The sequence below is a fragment of the Cibotium barometz genome, chromosome 53 (assembly GCF_041138505.1).
Source record: "Cibotium barometz isolate CiBa-2024 chromosome 53, ASM4113850v1, whole genome shotgun sequence".
NCBI classification, from domain to species: Eukaryota; Viridiplantae; Streptophyta; class Polypodiopsida; order Cyatheales; family Cibotiaceae; genus Cibotium; species Cibotium barometz.
In genome coordinates this window covers 3,314,176-3,332,725 of record NC_141098.1, presented here as the reverse complement: position 1 = coordinate 3,332,725, position 18,550 = coordinate 3,314,176, and the positions used below count along the sequence as shown (strand labels likewise).

Sequence of the window (18,550 nt, the reverse complement as noted above, 5' to 3'; positions counted from 1 at the left end):
ACAAGCAGCCCTTGCATTCACATCCAAAATGCAACACACTAATCCAACAAAATCAAATCTGCTTGTGGTATATACCCAGGGGTATGCCCTAATTGTTAAAAACCCAGGACGTGTGAGTGAGTTTTTTGGGGGTAGTTGACCCCAAATTCTCACAATCTATTATGCTATCATCTTGAGGGTGACTTCAATAAAGGCCTAAAGGATCATTATGCACACCAGAAGCCCCAGAATAAACTGTACACAATCAAGCTATATGAGCATGGTACATGCACATGCCTTTTACAACCTTAAGTGTTTCTGATCTAAAAGTGGCACCACTGTATGCCAGTGGCCACAAAGAGGACCAACGTGTTTCTGATTATTTAGTTTCTACACATGTTGACAAATATCCTAATTAACTTAAAGCCTTACAAAAGTCTTACAATCTGGCAAATCGTTGCACAGAGTTACCTTAAGCACCTACCACATAGGTTTATCATCCATTCAATAAAGGAGGCAATTTTCAACACTGCAGTGATCCAACTAACAGTCGCTCCTCATCATTTGAATTGCTGTCATCCAAGAGCTTCGTTGGCTTGGCCCATCAATTTTAGCAACATTATTAACAACACCATAAACCTCCTTGTGAGCAATGCTACTAAGATAAACTAATCACATCATAAAGTTCCTGCAATGTTCCACGTGAACCAGTGCTACATCAACTAACCACCTTTTGGTCTCCACTCTATTCCATCATCTTTCTGAACTCACATAAACCACCAACCTAGTGATCTTAACCCTACTCCATGGTCCTCTATTCTATCATTCTCGTGGCCGAGCTACCCAAAGGGAGCTCAGAGCACGAAGACGTGAGAAGTAGTCTCCTATAGCCAACAAGCCTCGTGCAGCCTGGCGTGTTGTGAGAATGCGATTCATCTGCTGAAGAGTCTGTTGCCGGAGATTGTCAGCCTGTGGAAACAAAACCATTAAAATTTCTGATGATATCATGCATAATATAGTCATGCAAAATAAGACTGAAAATGTGAACCTGGCGCACAAAATTCTCGAGTGTCCCAAGTTTACCCATGGCCATGGCCATCTGTCCCATATAATTTGCAACATTCGAAGATCCAAGTGAGCCAGCAGCCAAGGTATCAGCCAAATTCTGCTGCAACGCTTCCATTCCCTGAGACAATGCATCTTCAGCCTGTTGTGAGGACTGCTGCAGATTACATACTGCTAATAGCTGCTGCTCAGTGAGTGGTTCCAGCTGAGGAATTAAGATCTGCTTCAAGAAACACTGATGTTAAAGGCTGCATTTGTTCTTTCAGCCAAGATATCCTCTATAAGTGGGGTGTTTTCAAGAATAAAGAAGACGAGCTGCTATCATTGCAACCTGAACATGTAGCTTAGCCAGTTAAAAAGAGTGTGTGTGCGTGTGCACATGGACGCCTTAACATCTATGCTCCCACGCATGGATGCACATGCTTTCCCATATAGGGCCCATGGAATTGACTGCCTAGAAGCAGTCAAAGAAGGCCATGTATTGCTGATCGTCTATTTGGTGCAAGTTTCGGTAGTCATGTAGAGACTCTCTCAACAAGCGTTGGAAGTACGTGTATTGATCCAGAGGAGTATGTCCAAAATGCATCTGATTAATGTACAACTCTCAAATCATGCTCCTATATGGAAGGGTCTCTATTTTGCTGCTAATATTGCTCATGACCAACTGCCAGTAAAGAGGCTATGTTTGATAAACAATAGCTATCTCACTCACCCTCTGTTTCAGGATATGGTGGGTGATATTGTTCCTACTTTGAATGCAGAGATTTGTGAGGATATTGATGTTGCTTGGTATCATTTTGTTGTTCGCATGCAAGGAGTTATAACTAATTATGGAAAATGGTACTAAGGCGAAGAAAGAGAGAGAATCTATGGGTTGAAAAGACAATTGCAAGCTCTTGAAGAACTCACCCATATTTGTATGTTATCCCCTTAAGAAGAAGAAAGAATGCATCATGCTAGGCATGACCTACAAAGAAATAATCAAAGAAAGTTGGAAAAGTGGCAGATCCGATAAGGATGTTTCTCAAAAGCTTGCATACATCAAGGCAAAAACAACGCATGACAAATGGTGAATGAACACATAATGTCATGCAGTTAGAACAAGAATGCGTGACTCATTTCCAACATGCTTTTGCAACACCTACTCCATTAACAAACAGTGCTTCTACTGCTCATGCTGACCTACTTTCTCATGTGATAGGAATTATAGATGCACAAGAAGCACAAGACCTTGAACTTTCTTTTTGGAATTGGAGCAGTTAAATCTTTGTGCAAACGGAAATCCTCAAGATGTAATGATTTAATTGTTGAATTCTTTTTGTAGTTCTAAGATAGCCGCTCTTGCTTATGATCAATCAATCACGATTACAGGGAATTATGCCATCCTCATGGCAAGAGGGTCTAGTTAAGTTCGTGCAAAAAAAACAAATATGTCAAAATATTGCAAATTGGAGACCTATTACATTGATGACGGCGGTCTACAAATTATTACTAAAATTATCACCCATACAATCAAAAATATGGATCTTGCACAACACGGTTTTGTCCCTAGAAGACAAATCACAGACAATATGTCCAATGTATATATGGAGATAGAAAGGTACGGTAAGGTGGAAAGGTACGGTAAGGTACGCACTTAGGAACGGGTTGAGATTTTGAGGTACCTTAAATACGTAAGGTCCATAAAAACATAAAAAATATACTATATAGTGTACATATATATATACAGAAAAATGAATGAAAATACAATTCATTTCTGAACATTCAACAACAACACAATTACCAAAATGAGAGCTCCATCTGTCAACATGTTTCCGTCGCTATCATACTCTCAGCTCTGGCTCTGGAATGGCAATGACCGCTCCAGCTGGCACCACATCATCATTATCTCTCGTTGCAATGTATGTATCAATGAGAGGAATGGCTATGTTCACACTTTGCATAAGTCGGCTAAAATCGGTGACGACAAACTGGCCTAGGGTTTTTTTTGGCCCAAAATGTTTTTAAAAACTGCCACGTACTTGCCAATAAGGTGATAGCTCAAGTGATGAAGGTGTTTGCCTAGGACCAAGAGGTCTTGGAACCCCCCTTGGTGCTTCCTCGGCGGCATCGCCTATGGGTGGATAAATAAGTGGCTATAGGGGCGCCTACGGGCGGTAAAAAATCAGTAATTACGGGAGGATCTTGGGCCAAAGGTCAATCAGGGAGGGACTGCTATGTACAGTACGGTACAATACCATACTGTACACTAAAACGTACCTTATAATAATGTCCGTACGTACGGATGCAACCTTGGTTCAATATGCAAAATACACAGAGCAAGATGTACTATTAATGCAAGTTAATGTGGCTAAAGCTTTTGATACTATTCACTGGGATTATATTGCACCGGTAATAACAAAACTTGGATTAGGAAAAAAAATGTCTAATGTCATTTACCGGCTATACAAAGATAGCACGGAAAGATGTATGTTGGGAAAAGGATTGTCCTCTCCCTGGGAGTTGGGAAAACCAGTCAGGCAACAATGCCCTTTGAGTGCCTTGTTATATCGGATAGCGACTCATCCATTTTTGCTTTATATAGATAAACTCACTGACAATGGACTCCTACATGGGTTGCAATTGCCACATGGCCGTGTCTTGGTTGCTCAGTCTTATGCTGATGACTCCTTTTTTCCCAAAAATAACCAAAATGATCTATGTATACTTATGCAGGATCTGGAGCTATTTGGAGAGGCTACAGGGCTGTTTATAAACTTCAAGAAGTCAAAATTGTTGCCTTTAAAGGAAGAAGACTTATGGCCTAGGTAAATTCTCCCACCTAATGTAATTGTCAAACAGTTGGGATATCCATTGGGTTGGAATGTCTCTCATCGGGATGCTACTAAATGGGTAATGCAAACAATAGAAATGAAGCTAGATTATCGAAAATTGTCTAAAGTCAAGCTTCGCATTATATAATCCATTCTCATGGCAAAAATCCAATTTTTCTTGCCACTATTGATATGGTGAAAAAAGGAAATTTCTTCTTTCATGTCACAGACAATGGAAGTATTATGGAGATCAAAAAAGCACAAAAAAGCACTGAGACTACTAAGGTATCACAAGGTTTGCTCACCTACAATACATGGTGGACCGAATGTCCTAAATATTCATTATCAAGTGTTGGCAAGAAAAGCAACAATGTTACATAATTTCTTTCTTGCCTGAGGAACAACCTTGGATGCTCATGGTAGCGGAAATGTGTAAAAAATTTAAAGCATCTTCCTTTGGTAAATGGCAGCTACAATACTAGGAGAGTCTTTGGGCATGTGCAAGGTAAGATTCAGGTTGCCCATACACAAGCAAATTGATTGCTAATTGGAAAGAAGTGTTGCAATACTTACATTGATCTGGGAGACCTTGACAAATAGGAAATTCTTTGAGGTAAGAAAATATACATTGGAGTAAAGTCTTTAATGCTCCGTTGCCGATTACAACTCCTAGAAGAGCTTATTTTCTATCTACTAAAGGTATAGACACTAAGCAGGCTGTGATATCTCATGATGGAAGGGTCTTGTCATTTCCACAAGCACAAATTAGACGGGGATTGGATATGCATTATAGGACTACATGGCAGTAAATAAACAATCAAATGCAACCCTTGACCCTCAAGAGAACAGACTTCAAGACTGGACATTACATAGAGTAGGGCTTCATGTGTCTAGTACAATTCCTTTTGCTCAAATTACAACATCAATGATTTACAGATTGATCATCCCTCACCCATGGTTTTCAGAGCATGCAAATGGGATATGGCAATTGAAAATGGTGGAAGCAAAATTTAAGTTATATGGAATAGTAAACTCCTCAAACACAGACTATTCCTATGGAGATGTATTGCAGTACTCCCAGTTGGCACATATTTGGCAAAAGGAAAAATTGCTACTGCTAAATGTGTATGATGCTCGTGCCTGAATGAGATTATTCCACGTATGTTATGGAATGCACAGATTCCAAGGAGTTCTTACATCGCCTATTAGTGTGTTTAACTGCCAAATTTCCAGGGGTATGTTTTTCTAGAAACTTCTGGATCTTTGGCAAATCGGCAAGGAAATTGATTGAAAAAGCTCCTTCCTTTGCATGGACAAGATTTTGGGCACTTTGGAAAATCTAGATTGGTCACAATCACCTAGTTTTCTAGTCGTCTCAAATTGACAAGTATGAGTACTTCCGTCAATCATGGCGTCAATCTTTACATGACTGTGTTCAGCTACGACATCTAGATCAGTTGCAACTGGACTTGTTTTTTCACTGCTTTTAGTTGTACATTGTATAAGAAGTGCCCTCATCTTGGGGGCTCTTCTCTTTATACAGTAAAGAAATAGAAAGAGTTGTTTTACACCCCCAAAAAAAACATGTGCTTGCCCGCGCGTGCAAGAAACCGTGAGAGAGAGAGAGAGGAGGGGTATATGTGCATGCGTATGGATGAGTATCTGTGCAGCACAGTGAGATCAGCAGTGTCACTCTGTGTTTATGTTTTTGTGTGTGCGCGCGTGCACCTGCACATGAGTGTGTGTGTGTGTGTGTGTGTGTGTGAGAGAGAGAGAGAGAGAGAGAAAGAGAGAGAGAGAGAGAGAGAGACCTTGAGAAGTTCAGAAGGACGAACGCCACCCATCCACATGAAGCAACGCTCTGCTGGTGTCTTCCACATACCAGATACAATGTGGAAAACATCTGCTTTCACTGCAATTCCTTTCAGCCGAAAAAGCTCGTCGTAATGAGAAACACCATTGTCCACAAGCAAACGTAAATCATTATCAGTTACATGTGCAGCCAAAGCATTCCTCAGCTCGCTTATTTGTCGATTCTGCTCCTCAACCCAGCGTGCATAGTCCATATCAAATGCGGCAACTCCTATTAGTAAAAAGGACCAAAAAAGAAAAATTCAGATTCAACAATTATATGCAGATAACTCAGTCGCAGACTAATATTTCACATCACAATACTATATTTATTTGAAGTGATCACCTCAATATTCGTGAAGAAGGAAAGCTGGCAAAAAAGGAACCCTGGCGATAGCCCCAGACCAATGCAGGACTGAAACTCATTGCTTTCTCTGTGGAAACTCTATTTCAGTTTGTTGGCTAGTTTACATGGTACTTACCATATCGGATGACCATCATAAAAATGGAGTTGTGACTGTTAGACGACTGGTGCTGTGAGAGTGCAAACAAAGAGTAAAAAACAACTGAACACTTATGCACACACAACTCTCTACGCTGATTATGGTGTAAATCCAGATAACCCAAGCTTAATCATACAAGAATAATGTACAATGCTGTGTGGGAAATACAAACGATCAACAATACAATAAGTGCCCAAGTTTATGGGGAACACTGATTTCACTCAATCATTGGCAATCTCCTGCTGATTCCCACCTTTGGATGTGCACATTCCTCCTCTTCTCCGTCCTCTTCCTCCCATTCCTTACCCTCTTCTTCACCTTTTTCCCTTCTTCCACTTCCTCCCCTTCTCCCCTCTTCTTCTCCTTCCACTTCTTCCACTTCCTCCCCTTTTCCCCTCTTCTCCTTCCCCCCTTTTTCCACTTCCTCCCCATTTTTGACACCTTATTCCTTTGGTGAAGAAGTGGTGCAAGTTTGAATTTTGTATGCAGCTGCCTTGCCCCTCTCCTACAGCCCTGGCTGCCTTGTCCATCGCCCCCTCCTACAGGCTAAGGGCAGCCACCTTCTTGTTTCATCTCCTCCTCTTCACTTCTTCCACTTCCTCCCCTTTTCCCCTCTTCTTCTCCTTCCCTCCTTTTTCCACTTTCTCCACATTTTATGTATGTATTCTCGAACTATACAGTTTTAACCTTTCAAAAAAACACCTTCAAAACCTCGAAACATTTCTTGTAACTATGCATGTGTTATACACACTTTATCCCATTGAGGAGAGGGGTGTTCCAAATTAAGTGGGTTTTGCCAATTCACTTCTATAGATGTACAAACAAGACTTTGATGGGGTTGTGAGATAGACTCAGAAATTAAGCACTTCTACAAGGTGAGCAGGAACACAAGCAAATTCATGGCAGTCATGTGGATTTGTTTAAAAATCTAAGTACGCTATCTGGTGTTGCATGCGCGGAAGCCTTGTTGTACTAATCCACATCCCTAAGCATGATTAAGAACATTTATGCTAATTAACACATGATTAAGAGAGAGGAGAGAGAAGAAGAGAGAGATTAGGTGTCAAGGTTTTCTTGTATTACTATGGTACAAAAAGGTAACTTGATGCTTGTACATGATGTAGGGCTATGGTCAGCCCCATAGGGGAGACCTAGGCCCCTTCTACATATGCTCTACTGAATGTGGAATGAATGAATGATGAGCTAATGATTTAATAACTGAATCATCTATGCTGAATTATAAGTGATGCTTCTATTATGTGAGAAAACTCCTGGTCGGCCAGAACAGCAACTGTCGGCCTGCTGCAAGACCTGAAATACTCCATAAATATCTTATTCATTGCTGTGCTTCTTATTCTATACTGTACCCTGAGCTGGCCACTGCCTAGATCTAGCCACCTACTGTCTTGAAGTCCCTGCTGCCAACCGACTGAGTCCTGGAGGCTGCCGACAGGTTCTCAAGACCCTTCCCAACACAGCCCTAAGCATGATTAAGAACAATGATGCTAATTAACACATGATTAAGAAAGGGAGAGAGAAGAAGAGAGAGATTAGGTGCCAAGGTTTTCTTGTATTACTATGGTACAAAAAGGTAACTTGATGCTTGTACATGATGTAGGGCTATGGTCAGCCCCATAGGGGTGACCTAGGCCCCTTCTACATATGCTCTACTGAATGTGGAATGAATGAATGATGAGCTAATGACTTAATGACTGAATCATCTATGCTGAGTTATAAGTGATGCTTATATATGTGAGAAAATTGCTGGTCGGCCAGAACAGCAATTGTCGGCCTGCTGCAAGACCTGAAATATATACCTAGATGAATCCAGGAACATGCCCAAATTCGCCTTATAAGAAAGTGCAATTTATAACTTCATGGTAGTCATCCACAAGATAATAAACCATCAACTCCATCATGCATAGTATGGACTAGATACTACGACATCCCCACTAACATCATCAGTGCCCAATAGTGGGTGTAGAGCTTGGTATCAATATATGCTCCCACACACACACACCCCATGCACACAGACAGCATATGTTCATACAAAGGTCTGTGAACTGAGTTTCTATCAGAGCTCTGGAGATACAAGGTAGACTCAGCCATAATGAAGGCTAGCACCAAGGATCATAACAAATAGAAAGAATTATTATTGCAAGACCTGAAATACTCCATAAATATCTTATTCATTGCTGCGCTTCTTATTCTATATTGTACCCTGAGCTGGCCACTGCCTAGATCTAGCCGCCTGCTGTCTTGAAGTCCCTGCTGCCAGCCGACAGAGTCCTGGAGGCTGCCGACAGGTTCTCAAGCCCCTTCCCAAGCTGTCAATGCTGATGGTGAGGATGATGTGATGATGGTGCTGATGTTTCTGATGCTTATGCTTACCATGATGATGAAGATGATGGTTTTGATGCTTATGCTACTAATGGTGACCTAAATGCTTATCTTTACTGCTGCACTAATCAGGGATTAAGCCAGTTCATGCCGAAGATTAGCCATGGCACGGGCGTGCATGTGACATTTGGGGGAAAATCACCAGGAAGGTGTAGACATACATATTACGGGATGTGTGCCACTTGCTTAGAACATTATGTCACAATGGCGCTCACGAAAGCGTGATTCGTCAAGCTATTTTGAAGCACAAAACTCAAAAGATACAAAGATTAGGAAGAAAGGAAAGTGAATGACAGCAAAAGACTGTATTCTCACAACCTAACCTACTGTACGTACTAGAATGAACAAATGCTGAATGTTTACAAAGAATCTGCTAGATCTAACAAAAACGAAACTTTTTACTAACTTCTCTCTGAATGGAGCAAGAAACCTTCTCCAAATTTGGAGCAAAAAAACCTTCTCCCAGCCTGCTGAATCAGAAACCTTGGACTGATTTTCGTTAACTGCTGCTGTTTGAACTGAATCTACTACTCATTATGACTTAGACCTTCTCCCCCTCTTGGCTGCTGCCAGAAGAAGTCAAGAATGGAAATAAAGAGGTCCTATTTCTAGAAAAAGTAAGCCAACTAACCAGCTTACTTTGTGTAAATGTGTTAGTTGTGTTTACTTGTGTTAATCTGCATTTTGCATTACCTTCATTCATCCATAGCCTCTTTGGTCCCTTTTCATAGTTAGGGCTCACAGCCTAGGCTGATGTGTGACGTTTTGCCCCAGTTGTGCCTTTCCTCTTTTATTCCATTCACTGTTTTTGTCTTAGCACTCTCCACCTTGCTCATGCCCAGTGAATCCTCTATGCCAACACATACCTAGAAACTAAGCATCTCAGCACTATAGCAAGCGCAGGCCTGAGAGCAACCCAAGCTGAGAAAAGCAAGAAAATTAATTATGTGCTCACTGAGAAGCCCAACTCTACCTGGCATTTTTTGCACATAATTATAGAGGAGTATATATAGCATTAAGCATGACTGGTCACCTACAGGCTGATGTGTCCAGCTGTATGCAATCCTACACTATATGATGTTCTCTTAAAATTGGAAGAAAAAAAAACTGTGGAAGGCAAAAAAAGCATCCTCTATTGCTTGTCAAGGACTGGTTGCTTGTCAAGGAAACTAATCAAGGCAACAAGAAGCCGCCATGTACCTGGATGACTATGATCTCCTGAGGATCCCCCCATATACATTCCCTGTAATTAACATGAAAGACAGGGTGAGCAAAGTGATACCTGCATACCTAAAATCCTGAATCTCATTATATCTGTTGAAAACATGTGGCGTTAACATGCTGGTTTAGGCCATCTCACCTGCTGCCTCAGTCGCTCAAGCTCTTGTTCAAGTTGGTTAAGCTTCACACGGCTTGACTCTAGCTGCTGCACATAAGCCTGCATAAAGAGAAAATGCCTTGGTCAGTAAAATTAAAAAGAATAAGCTATGTATTGCACAAAAGCATTGCAAGCTTGCTTACCTTCTTCCTCAAGCGGCTTTTGCGGGCTGCTTCGCGATTTTGTGCCAAACGTCGAAGGACCTAATAAAAACACAACACCCCCCCCCCCCCCCCCCCACATGCCCCGCCCCCAAAATAAAGTTAAGGTTTAACCTTGCATCTACTTTAGGAAAACATATTGGATAGTCGAGTCACTCCAACACTCAAACCACAATGACATAGAATTAGAGCAGCTCACAATGCCATAAATGAGTGCAAGACACTAGTCACACCCAGACATGTACGTTCAAAAATCATGGTGTCCCAAAACAAAATTTTGGAGCTTAAATGTGAGAAAACAGTGCATGTGGCTATCAAGAGCAAAAAGAATCCAGCATCATGAGCACAATTTTGAACTTGCCTGAAATACATAGAAAGCATCCTACTTGCAATTTGAATCAATCGACACAAAATGGATCACTATAGGGAGGTGACATGTGTGGACCCAACACAAGACCCCAACCTGATTAACCATGGAGAATCTAGGCATGGTATGTGCACATCCACATGAGAACTTCCTCATGCAAATCAGGCAGTCTTTATGTCCAGCCGATCCAGCTTCCATCCCATATGAGCCGCCAATGGTAGTCATTCTGGTATGGGTGCAAAGGTCTCCTCTTAGTCAATCCCCTTTTGCTGGGAGTAACCCTTTGCAACAACTCAAGCCTTATATCTATCAACAGATCCATCCGACTTTCTCTGCACTTTGTAAAGCCACTTTGTGCCAATCACATTCTTACCATCAGGCAAGACTACCAGTTCCCAAGTGTGATTTTTGAAAAAGGGTTGCATTGCATTTATGTGTGTAAGATTTTGAACCTGTTTTCGCATGAACTATTTTGTTGCATGCGTGAATTGTGCGTATAGTTCATGAATTGGGGACACCCTCTTGTGAGCCGTGCGAGTGAAACTGTCTTCTGACCTCGCTTGTGGGATGTAGACAGGGGGTAAGTATACTACTTTACTCTATGTTGCTTATTTTATGAGCAAATGGTAATTTTTTCTGTTTTACAGGTCCACATTTTAATAAGTGTGTCCGCCCAAGTTATAAGTGAGGACGTCCACACTTCATTAAAGTTCAGGCGGACAATTCATAAAGAGGTTGGACCAGTTTCCACTCCCGATCGGCCAAGCACATATTCAGGCACTTAGTCTCCATATGATCACCAATTTGTAAAATTTCTCTCCTGTTCATGAATATGGAGCCTCCTAAGTATTCTATCGCCCTCAAGTCTTCTGTAAACCCTAATTCACAAAAAACCTAATTCTGTCAGAAACCCTAATTTTGGGGCAACCATAGTAAATCTATAGCCCTCTACTTTGGGCATCTTTTGCACCCAAAAGCCACAATTTTGGAGTCTGAATACCTGCTGAAAACCTTAATTTACATAAACTCTAATTTCAGCCGAGAGTGAAAATGGACCCTTGCAAGCGTAGACATCAACCATACGATGGTTGTACTCAAAGGCAAGAAGCAGAATTGTGGTAAGAGCTCATTTAAGCTCTCTTTCACTTACTCAAGTTCCGAATACTAGTCATTATGGTCCTATGTCTCGGTCCTGGCACACACAATGTTTGTGTATGGATGCCAATGGAGCATAGTTGCATTTGATTAGCTATAAGGGATCGAGAAGTGAGACTCTGAAATCAAATGGAAGCTATGGAAGCAATCACCTGCATCAACAATCATGTTTGTAATGTTGCTTTCATTTGCATGAATGCCTATGGACAGTTTGGAATGTGAATGCCCGTGAAGCTTGTAGCGGGAACCTATCTATTACAAGGGGAGCGGCCCTTTCTGGCCCTAATACAGTGTCCAAGTGATTTCAATTTTCAGTTTTGTTAAGCTTCATTTTGTGGTGCCATTTTCAACTTGTTTAATTGTGTCAATTGCTTAAGTGTAAGGCAAGATTGTGCTCAACCCTAAACGGGGGAGTCTCAACAGAAGTGCCAATGGGCTTTTCTGCAGATTTGGAGCAACGATCCTTTCCTCAGTGTCAGAGACAACTAGTTCCTTGGCTCTATAGGCCACCTGTTTGGCTATTCCCCCCTCCCCCCCATTGTATGAGATAGCCTTCCTCCGAGAGCAGCCAGCCAGCGAGAAAGAGAGATTGGGTCATTTCGCATGTAATTTTCGAAACTCACGGAAGGGTCTTTTCTTTTTTTCTTACATGGGCCCTCAAATTGAAGCAAGGGCTGCCTTTATTGGTAGAGAAGTGCAGGTTATGCCTATTATTGGCAAGTTGCGCATACACATTCAAGGCTATGTGGATCATGAGGACTTTCTTGTAGCGCCTTTGAATGGTTGTGATGTATTGCTTGGAAAGCCTTGGCATACACGCATTGATCCGTGCAAGACTTACAAGGCCAATAGGATCACCTTCATGCGTAAAGGCCGAGAGCATGTGATTGATGTTGGTGAAGAGGGTGATACCATTCCCCTTGTATCTCATGTACAAATTAAGAAAGTAATGAAAAAGAGTGTTTTTGTGTACTTGATTTTTGTACGGAATCATGTTGAAGAAAATAATGTGCATGTAAACACTCTTAGTAATGATAGGCTGAAATTCTTGCAAAAGTACAATAATTGTTTTGCTGATGAGTTACCAAATGAGTTGCATCGCATTGATCTTGTGCCAGGTAGCTCACCACCTAATAGGCCAGCCTATCGTGTAAGTGCATCCCAAAAAGAGGAGATCATGAAGCAGGTAAACGAGCTTGAGAAGGATTCGGTTCAGCCAAGCTTTTCCCTATATTGTTCACCCGTCCTCTTGGTTCAAAAGAAGGATGGATCTTTTTGTATGTGTGTGGATTATAGAGCTTTGAATAAGCTTACCATCAAGAATCGGTTTTCAATTCCGCCCATAGACGACATCCTTGATAAGTTGGATTGATCGACATGCTTTAGCCGAATCGATCTCAAGAGTGAATATCATCAAGTGCATGTGGTGCCTAAGGATGTACATAAAACTGCTTTCAGGACAGTATTTGGGCTTTATAACTATCTTGTTATGCCTTTTGGTCTTACAAATGCCTCGGCTACATTCAATAGAATGATGGATCGTATATTCCGTGGGTAGAGGAAATTTTCTTTGACGACATCCTAGTCTTCTCGAAGACCAAAGAAGAGCATAGAGCTCATTTGGCTACTGTTTTTGAAGAACTCCGTAAGCATAAACTCTTCATAAATGCAAAGAAAAGTGAGTTCTTCTTGTCAAAGATACATTATCTTGGGCATATTGTGTCCAAAGATGGATCTTGCAAAGATTGATGTAATTCAAAATTGGCCAGAATTGAGATCTGTAATTTTCTTGAATTATGCTCTTACTACCGTAGGTTCATTTGGCACTTTGCATAGATTGCTTCTCCTTTGCATGACTTGACAAAGAAGGCAGCCACTTTCAAATGGACTGATGTAGAGAGGGATACATTCCTCAAATTGAAAGATGCAACTACATATGGTCTAGTGTTGATCATTCCGGATTTGTAAAAGCCATTCAGAGTGGAATGTGATGCATCTGGAAATTGCATAGGAGTTGTCCTAAATCAAGAGGGACATGCCGTGCCTTATGAGAACTGTAGATTGCATGATGCAGAGCTCTCTCTTGGCATTTATGAGAAAGAGCTCCTGGCTGTAATTCATGCACTTACCATAAGGAAACATTACCTTCTTGGGACTAATTTTACTGTGAAAACAGGTCACCAAAGTTTGAGGTATTTTCTTACCCAAATTAAATTGTCAAAGAATTATATGAGGATGGCCAATTTTCTCTCCATGTTTCATTTTCAGATCTTGCCCACCCCAGGAAAGAAAAATGTAGTGGCAGATGCATTGTCACGAAAGGTGTATGTAGCTGCTATCTTACTTGCCTCTCATAGAGACTTGTCTGCCATGCGTGATTTGTATCATACGGATGCTAATTTTGCTACTATTTGGACTAATTTGATGGCTGGTCATGCATATGCCTCATATGTGATCAAAGAGGGTTATCTCATGAAAGATAAACTGGCTATGTGTGGTGTCTAACATGAGGCAAAAGGTTTTGGATGAGTGCCATACTCCTCCATATGCTGCACATGACTGAGCGGTATTTCTTTTAGCCAGGTATGCGAAAGGACATAATGGCACATGTACGTGCATGTATCACTTGTCAAAGAGTGAAATTTGATAGGCAAAAGGCACTAGGATTGCTTCAGCCATTGCCTATTCCCACGCAGCCATGGAAAGTATTACAATGGATTTCATAATGGACTTGCCACGGACCCAACAGGGTAATGATGCTATTTAGACAATCGTGGCCAGGTTTAGCAAGCAAGCTCAGTTCTTGCCGGTCAGGAAGACCATCAAAGCTGAGCATATGGTTGAAATATATCTTGCACAAGTGTTCAAGCATCATGGAATACCGAAGTCCATTGTGGGAGATAGAGATTCCAGGACTACAAGTTTCTTTTGGCGGGCCTTATTTGATAATATGGACACCAAATTAGTCTTCTCATCAGCTTATCACCCTCAAACGGATAGGCAAAGTGAGGCTGCAAATTCAGCCGTGTTGGATCTTTTCAAATGTTATATGGCGGATCAGAAGTCTTCTTGGGAGTACTTACCGCTTGTGAAATTTGCCTACAACACGGTACATGCATCTACATGAAAGGCCCCGTTTGAGATTGTTTATAGTAAAGTGGTTTTGCCACCCATTCTTCGTACAAAGGATGAGATATTTGCAGCTGATGAGTATGTAAGAGACTTAGATATTGCTTTTGCTCAGGTGCGGATAGCCTTTGCAAGGTTGCAAGACAAGCATAAAAAGGCTGCCGACGTGAAGCATAGAAGGCAATTTGATGTTAAAGAGAATGATTGGGTATTGCTGAAATTTGACAAAACAAGACTTGCAAAGACGCTTGGCAAAGAGGTTGCATACCCTAAGCTTGCAACGAGGTACTATGGGCCTTTCGAGTGATCGAGAAGATCGATGAAGTGGCTTTCAGGTTGGCATTACCTAGTCATTGGCATATACACAATGCTTTTCATGTGAGTCTCCTTCGCAAACATGTAGAGCCAGAGCCTACTGAACTGGTTATTGAGAATCCACCACAAGTGGATGAGCTTGAGGAGATTTTGCAGCCAGAGCAAATTGTGTATCGCAAGGAACGCGAGCTTGCTACTACAGGCAAAGTTGTCAAGCGTTACCTTGTGAAGTTCAAGAACTATCTTCCCATTGATGCTAAATGGGTAGATGAAGAGTTCTTTAGAGTTGGAAGCCAAGGGGGATGTCACCATTTGGCCACCCAATTAGTCCACCCATGTTTTCTCATTATGTATGTACATTGGACTGACGTCCATGGGGCAGCTACATATGCCGGGGACTAATGCCACTCATGTGATACTATGGACTTGGCTTTCCGCTACGACTTGTGCCTGTGTACATGCCCGGAAATGCTTGGAGAATTGGTGTTCCATTGGGTTTGGTACCTTGTGTACTTGCCTGGAGCACATCTATTTTGATATAGTTTCATGAACGGGAATTGTCCATACCAATGCTGCATTGCATAGCATCTTTATGTGCTTGCTTGCAATTGAAATTGCATGTTATTTTCATGCTTGCCTGACCAATGTGTAGTTCCGGGTAAGGGAACGCATGCACGTGATCCGTGCGTGTAATTGTCTGCTGACATGGTTATGTGGCATGTGACAGGTGGTAAGTATTGGTCATAAACCTAGCTTTAGGAATTAGCACTAATTTATAAGTGAGTGTGTACACACTTCATTAAGTTTTGGGCGACCAAAACTCACTTATAAGTCACGACCAGCCCTATGTTCACACACACTGATGTCCCGAGCTGGACAAAACCCAATGCCCACCGCCCAGACCTTATTCCCTTCGTACAAAGGGAGCAACCAGCCAAGTGTTCGTTCTATAGCTTGCACCACAAAGCACGTGTCCTCTTTACTTGACACCTAGAGTGGACAACTCCCCATCTCTCTCTTCCCTCTCTCTCTAGAAGTAGGCGCCCCCCTTCATGAGGCCTCTTTGGCTGTATTTTCTGCACTTTCTCCTTCCCAACTCCATATCCAAGCTTGCTAATGTGTTTTCCAAGCTTCCAAGTGTGTTTCCAGGTGGTGTTCACTCTTCCGCACACTCCCAATGATTGAAATTCAACAAAACAACTCTTATTTTTGTTGTAATTTCTAGTCTTTTTTTTGAAACCCTAATTTCAGCCCTCCTTTCTCAAGTTGAACCAAAGGGGAAGCTTTCCCAGGGTTCCTTTCATCCTTTTGAAGACTTTTGTCATGAAGGATCGCGACAAATCGAAGATTTCAACACACCAAACGCTTCCATCGCGAAGACTTCCGCTATCACCAACTCTACTTGCAATTTGGTAAGCTTCGATGCTTAAATATGGAAGCAAGTAGCAGGAGCGAGGAACCGGACTCCATGTTCACATACCCTATGTAATGTTCTCTTGTCCTACGTGCTCACTTGGAGATTGTTGCTACCATGTGTTGGTGAAACAATAGAGAGCAAATGGTAGGGAACATGGGCACTTGACAGGGTAGTGTGAGTTGCAAGTCTACACCAACAACTACATTGTTTGCAATACTGTTTTCATATGCATTGGTATGGAAATCTGGTCAAAAATGCCTTTGACACTATGTACTTGATTCTCCCAAGATCAATATCCTTTATTTGAGGGAGGGGCTGGCCATTCCGGCTCACTGTGCATCTCTTGTCAATTCAGTAAATTACTTCTTGTATTGAGCATGTTGTCCACTAAATCTTGGTTTATTTAAGTGTATTGATTAGCATTGTGTTCAACCAAGTCACACAAGAGTACTGCTTTCTTGTCATCTTTATCAATGTTGACTCTTTTAAAGCAGCTAGTTGTTGGAGGAGGGAACCTATGGAGCTGAGGTGCTTTTGCAGTGTGTGATGTTCTTTGATTTTTAAACCATAATACTTTTTCTTCAAAAATACTTATGAATTTGTGACCTTATTCCTGAATAGATTTTCGAGAGATTGTCCCCATGCTTACTGTCCTCCTCTGGGCGTTAATGGAAAACATTGACTTGGAGATGTACTTGGCTACCCAAACTATTAGATAGTTTGTTAAAGTTGACGTGATGAATGAGACCGTCGACAAGTCCTAGACCGATGTGAACCAATGCTCGATCATCCTTCTCTGCCCAAACTCTCACTACAGGTGTTGTTTAGTAGCTGCACCTTCAGGCTTCTCTTCCATCCCATTGACAACACTCAAACTCCATCTTGCATGAGCAAGAGCCTGACTTTTGTCTGCCATGACGGTAAATTCGTGCCACAGAACCTTTAGAGAGAGATGTTGCTTCTGTTGAGGTTCATGGTGTAGGAAAAGACTAATGACAGCTCTAAGTAGCAGCAACAAGATGGTGTAGAAGCATTAGATGAAAAAGGCGTGGAAGCATCCACTGGAAAGGTTGTACGTATAGCAGACATGGAAGCTGGTGGCGACCACAGACCATGGGAAGCAGACGTGTTGGTGGCGATGCTCAGTAGCAGAAGCAAGCGCGTTTGGCGGGCCAGCCAGAGCGGCACACAATTGGTGCAAGCAGAGGTGTACAAGCGGCACAGGACAGCGCTGGTGGTGGAGGTGCGTTGTTCTGCCTGCAGCATTCGACTCCTACACAAGAACAGGTGTGCATGAGGACCAACAAGAAAATAAAGTCACGAAGAAAAAACCTTCCCAGTGGGCGACTCAGCCGGGTAGGCCCCAAGAGTGGGAAGCTCAGCCCAATGCCACACACCCCCCCGCGCAACTCAGCCGGATAGGTTGGGCTAGGCGGGGCAGCTCTATCACAAGCTCCGCCCAGATGGGGAGGAGCCATCAGCCAGGCTGGGTGGCGGTGGAGCTGTGAACACTAGTGCCGCCCAGCATAGGAGGCAGAGAAGCGGTGACGAGGAGCATGGACAGGTACTGTCGGCTGGCCACACGAGGGCGATACCAAATGTTGACCTTTAGGGTTACACAGGCCTAAGCGAAGGAGGAGGATAGAAGATCTTAGGAGTATAATATATATATATATATATATATATATATACATGTACATGTATATACATACACATGTATATGTATATACATATACATATACATATATATATATACATAGAGAGAGAGAGAGAGAGAGAGAGAGAGAGAGAGAGATGTGACTAACTGAGAGTCAAAGAGCAGATGATTGCCCGGTACAATGATATGCTTATGATTGATGATTTAAAGTTCACAAAGTACAATCCTTTTATAGCCTTAGAGGCTCTCCTGGATGACATCACTGCTTATGTCCAGCAGGTATAATATCTCGATATTATCTAAATCATTCATAGGGAGTGTTCACACACAAGAGACTCCAAATCCCAACACTCCATGCGT

The 18,550-nt window shown here is 42.0% G+C and overlaps 1 protein-coding gene across 1 annotated transcript in view; it reads right to left on the bottom strand.

Annotated features, from left to right (window-relative positions):
* Nucleotides 1-230: 230 nt before the first annotated feature.
* LOC147608188 (transcription factor TGA2.2-like) overlaps nt 231-18,550 on the bottom strand; it is a 61,244-nt gene continuing 42,924 nt past the window's right edge. Inside the window, exons 6-11 of the mRNA XM_086789348.1 lie at nt 10,133-10,192; nt 9,972-10,049; nt 9,812-9,854; nt 5,669-5,940; nt 1,028-1,264; nt 231-948 (exon numbers count right to left, since the gene is read on the bottom strand). Coding sequence (XP_086645474.1) covers nt 802-948; nt 1,028-1,264; nt 5,669-5,940; nt 9,812-9,854; nt 9,972-10,049; nt 10,133-10,192 — 837 coding nt within the window. The 3' untranslated portion in view covers nt 231-801. The remainder of the gene's footprint in view (nt 949-1,027; nt 1,265-5,668; nt 5,941-9,811; nt 9,855-9,971; nt 10,050-10,132; nt 10,193-18,550) is intronic.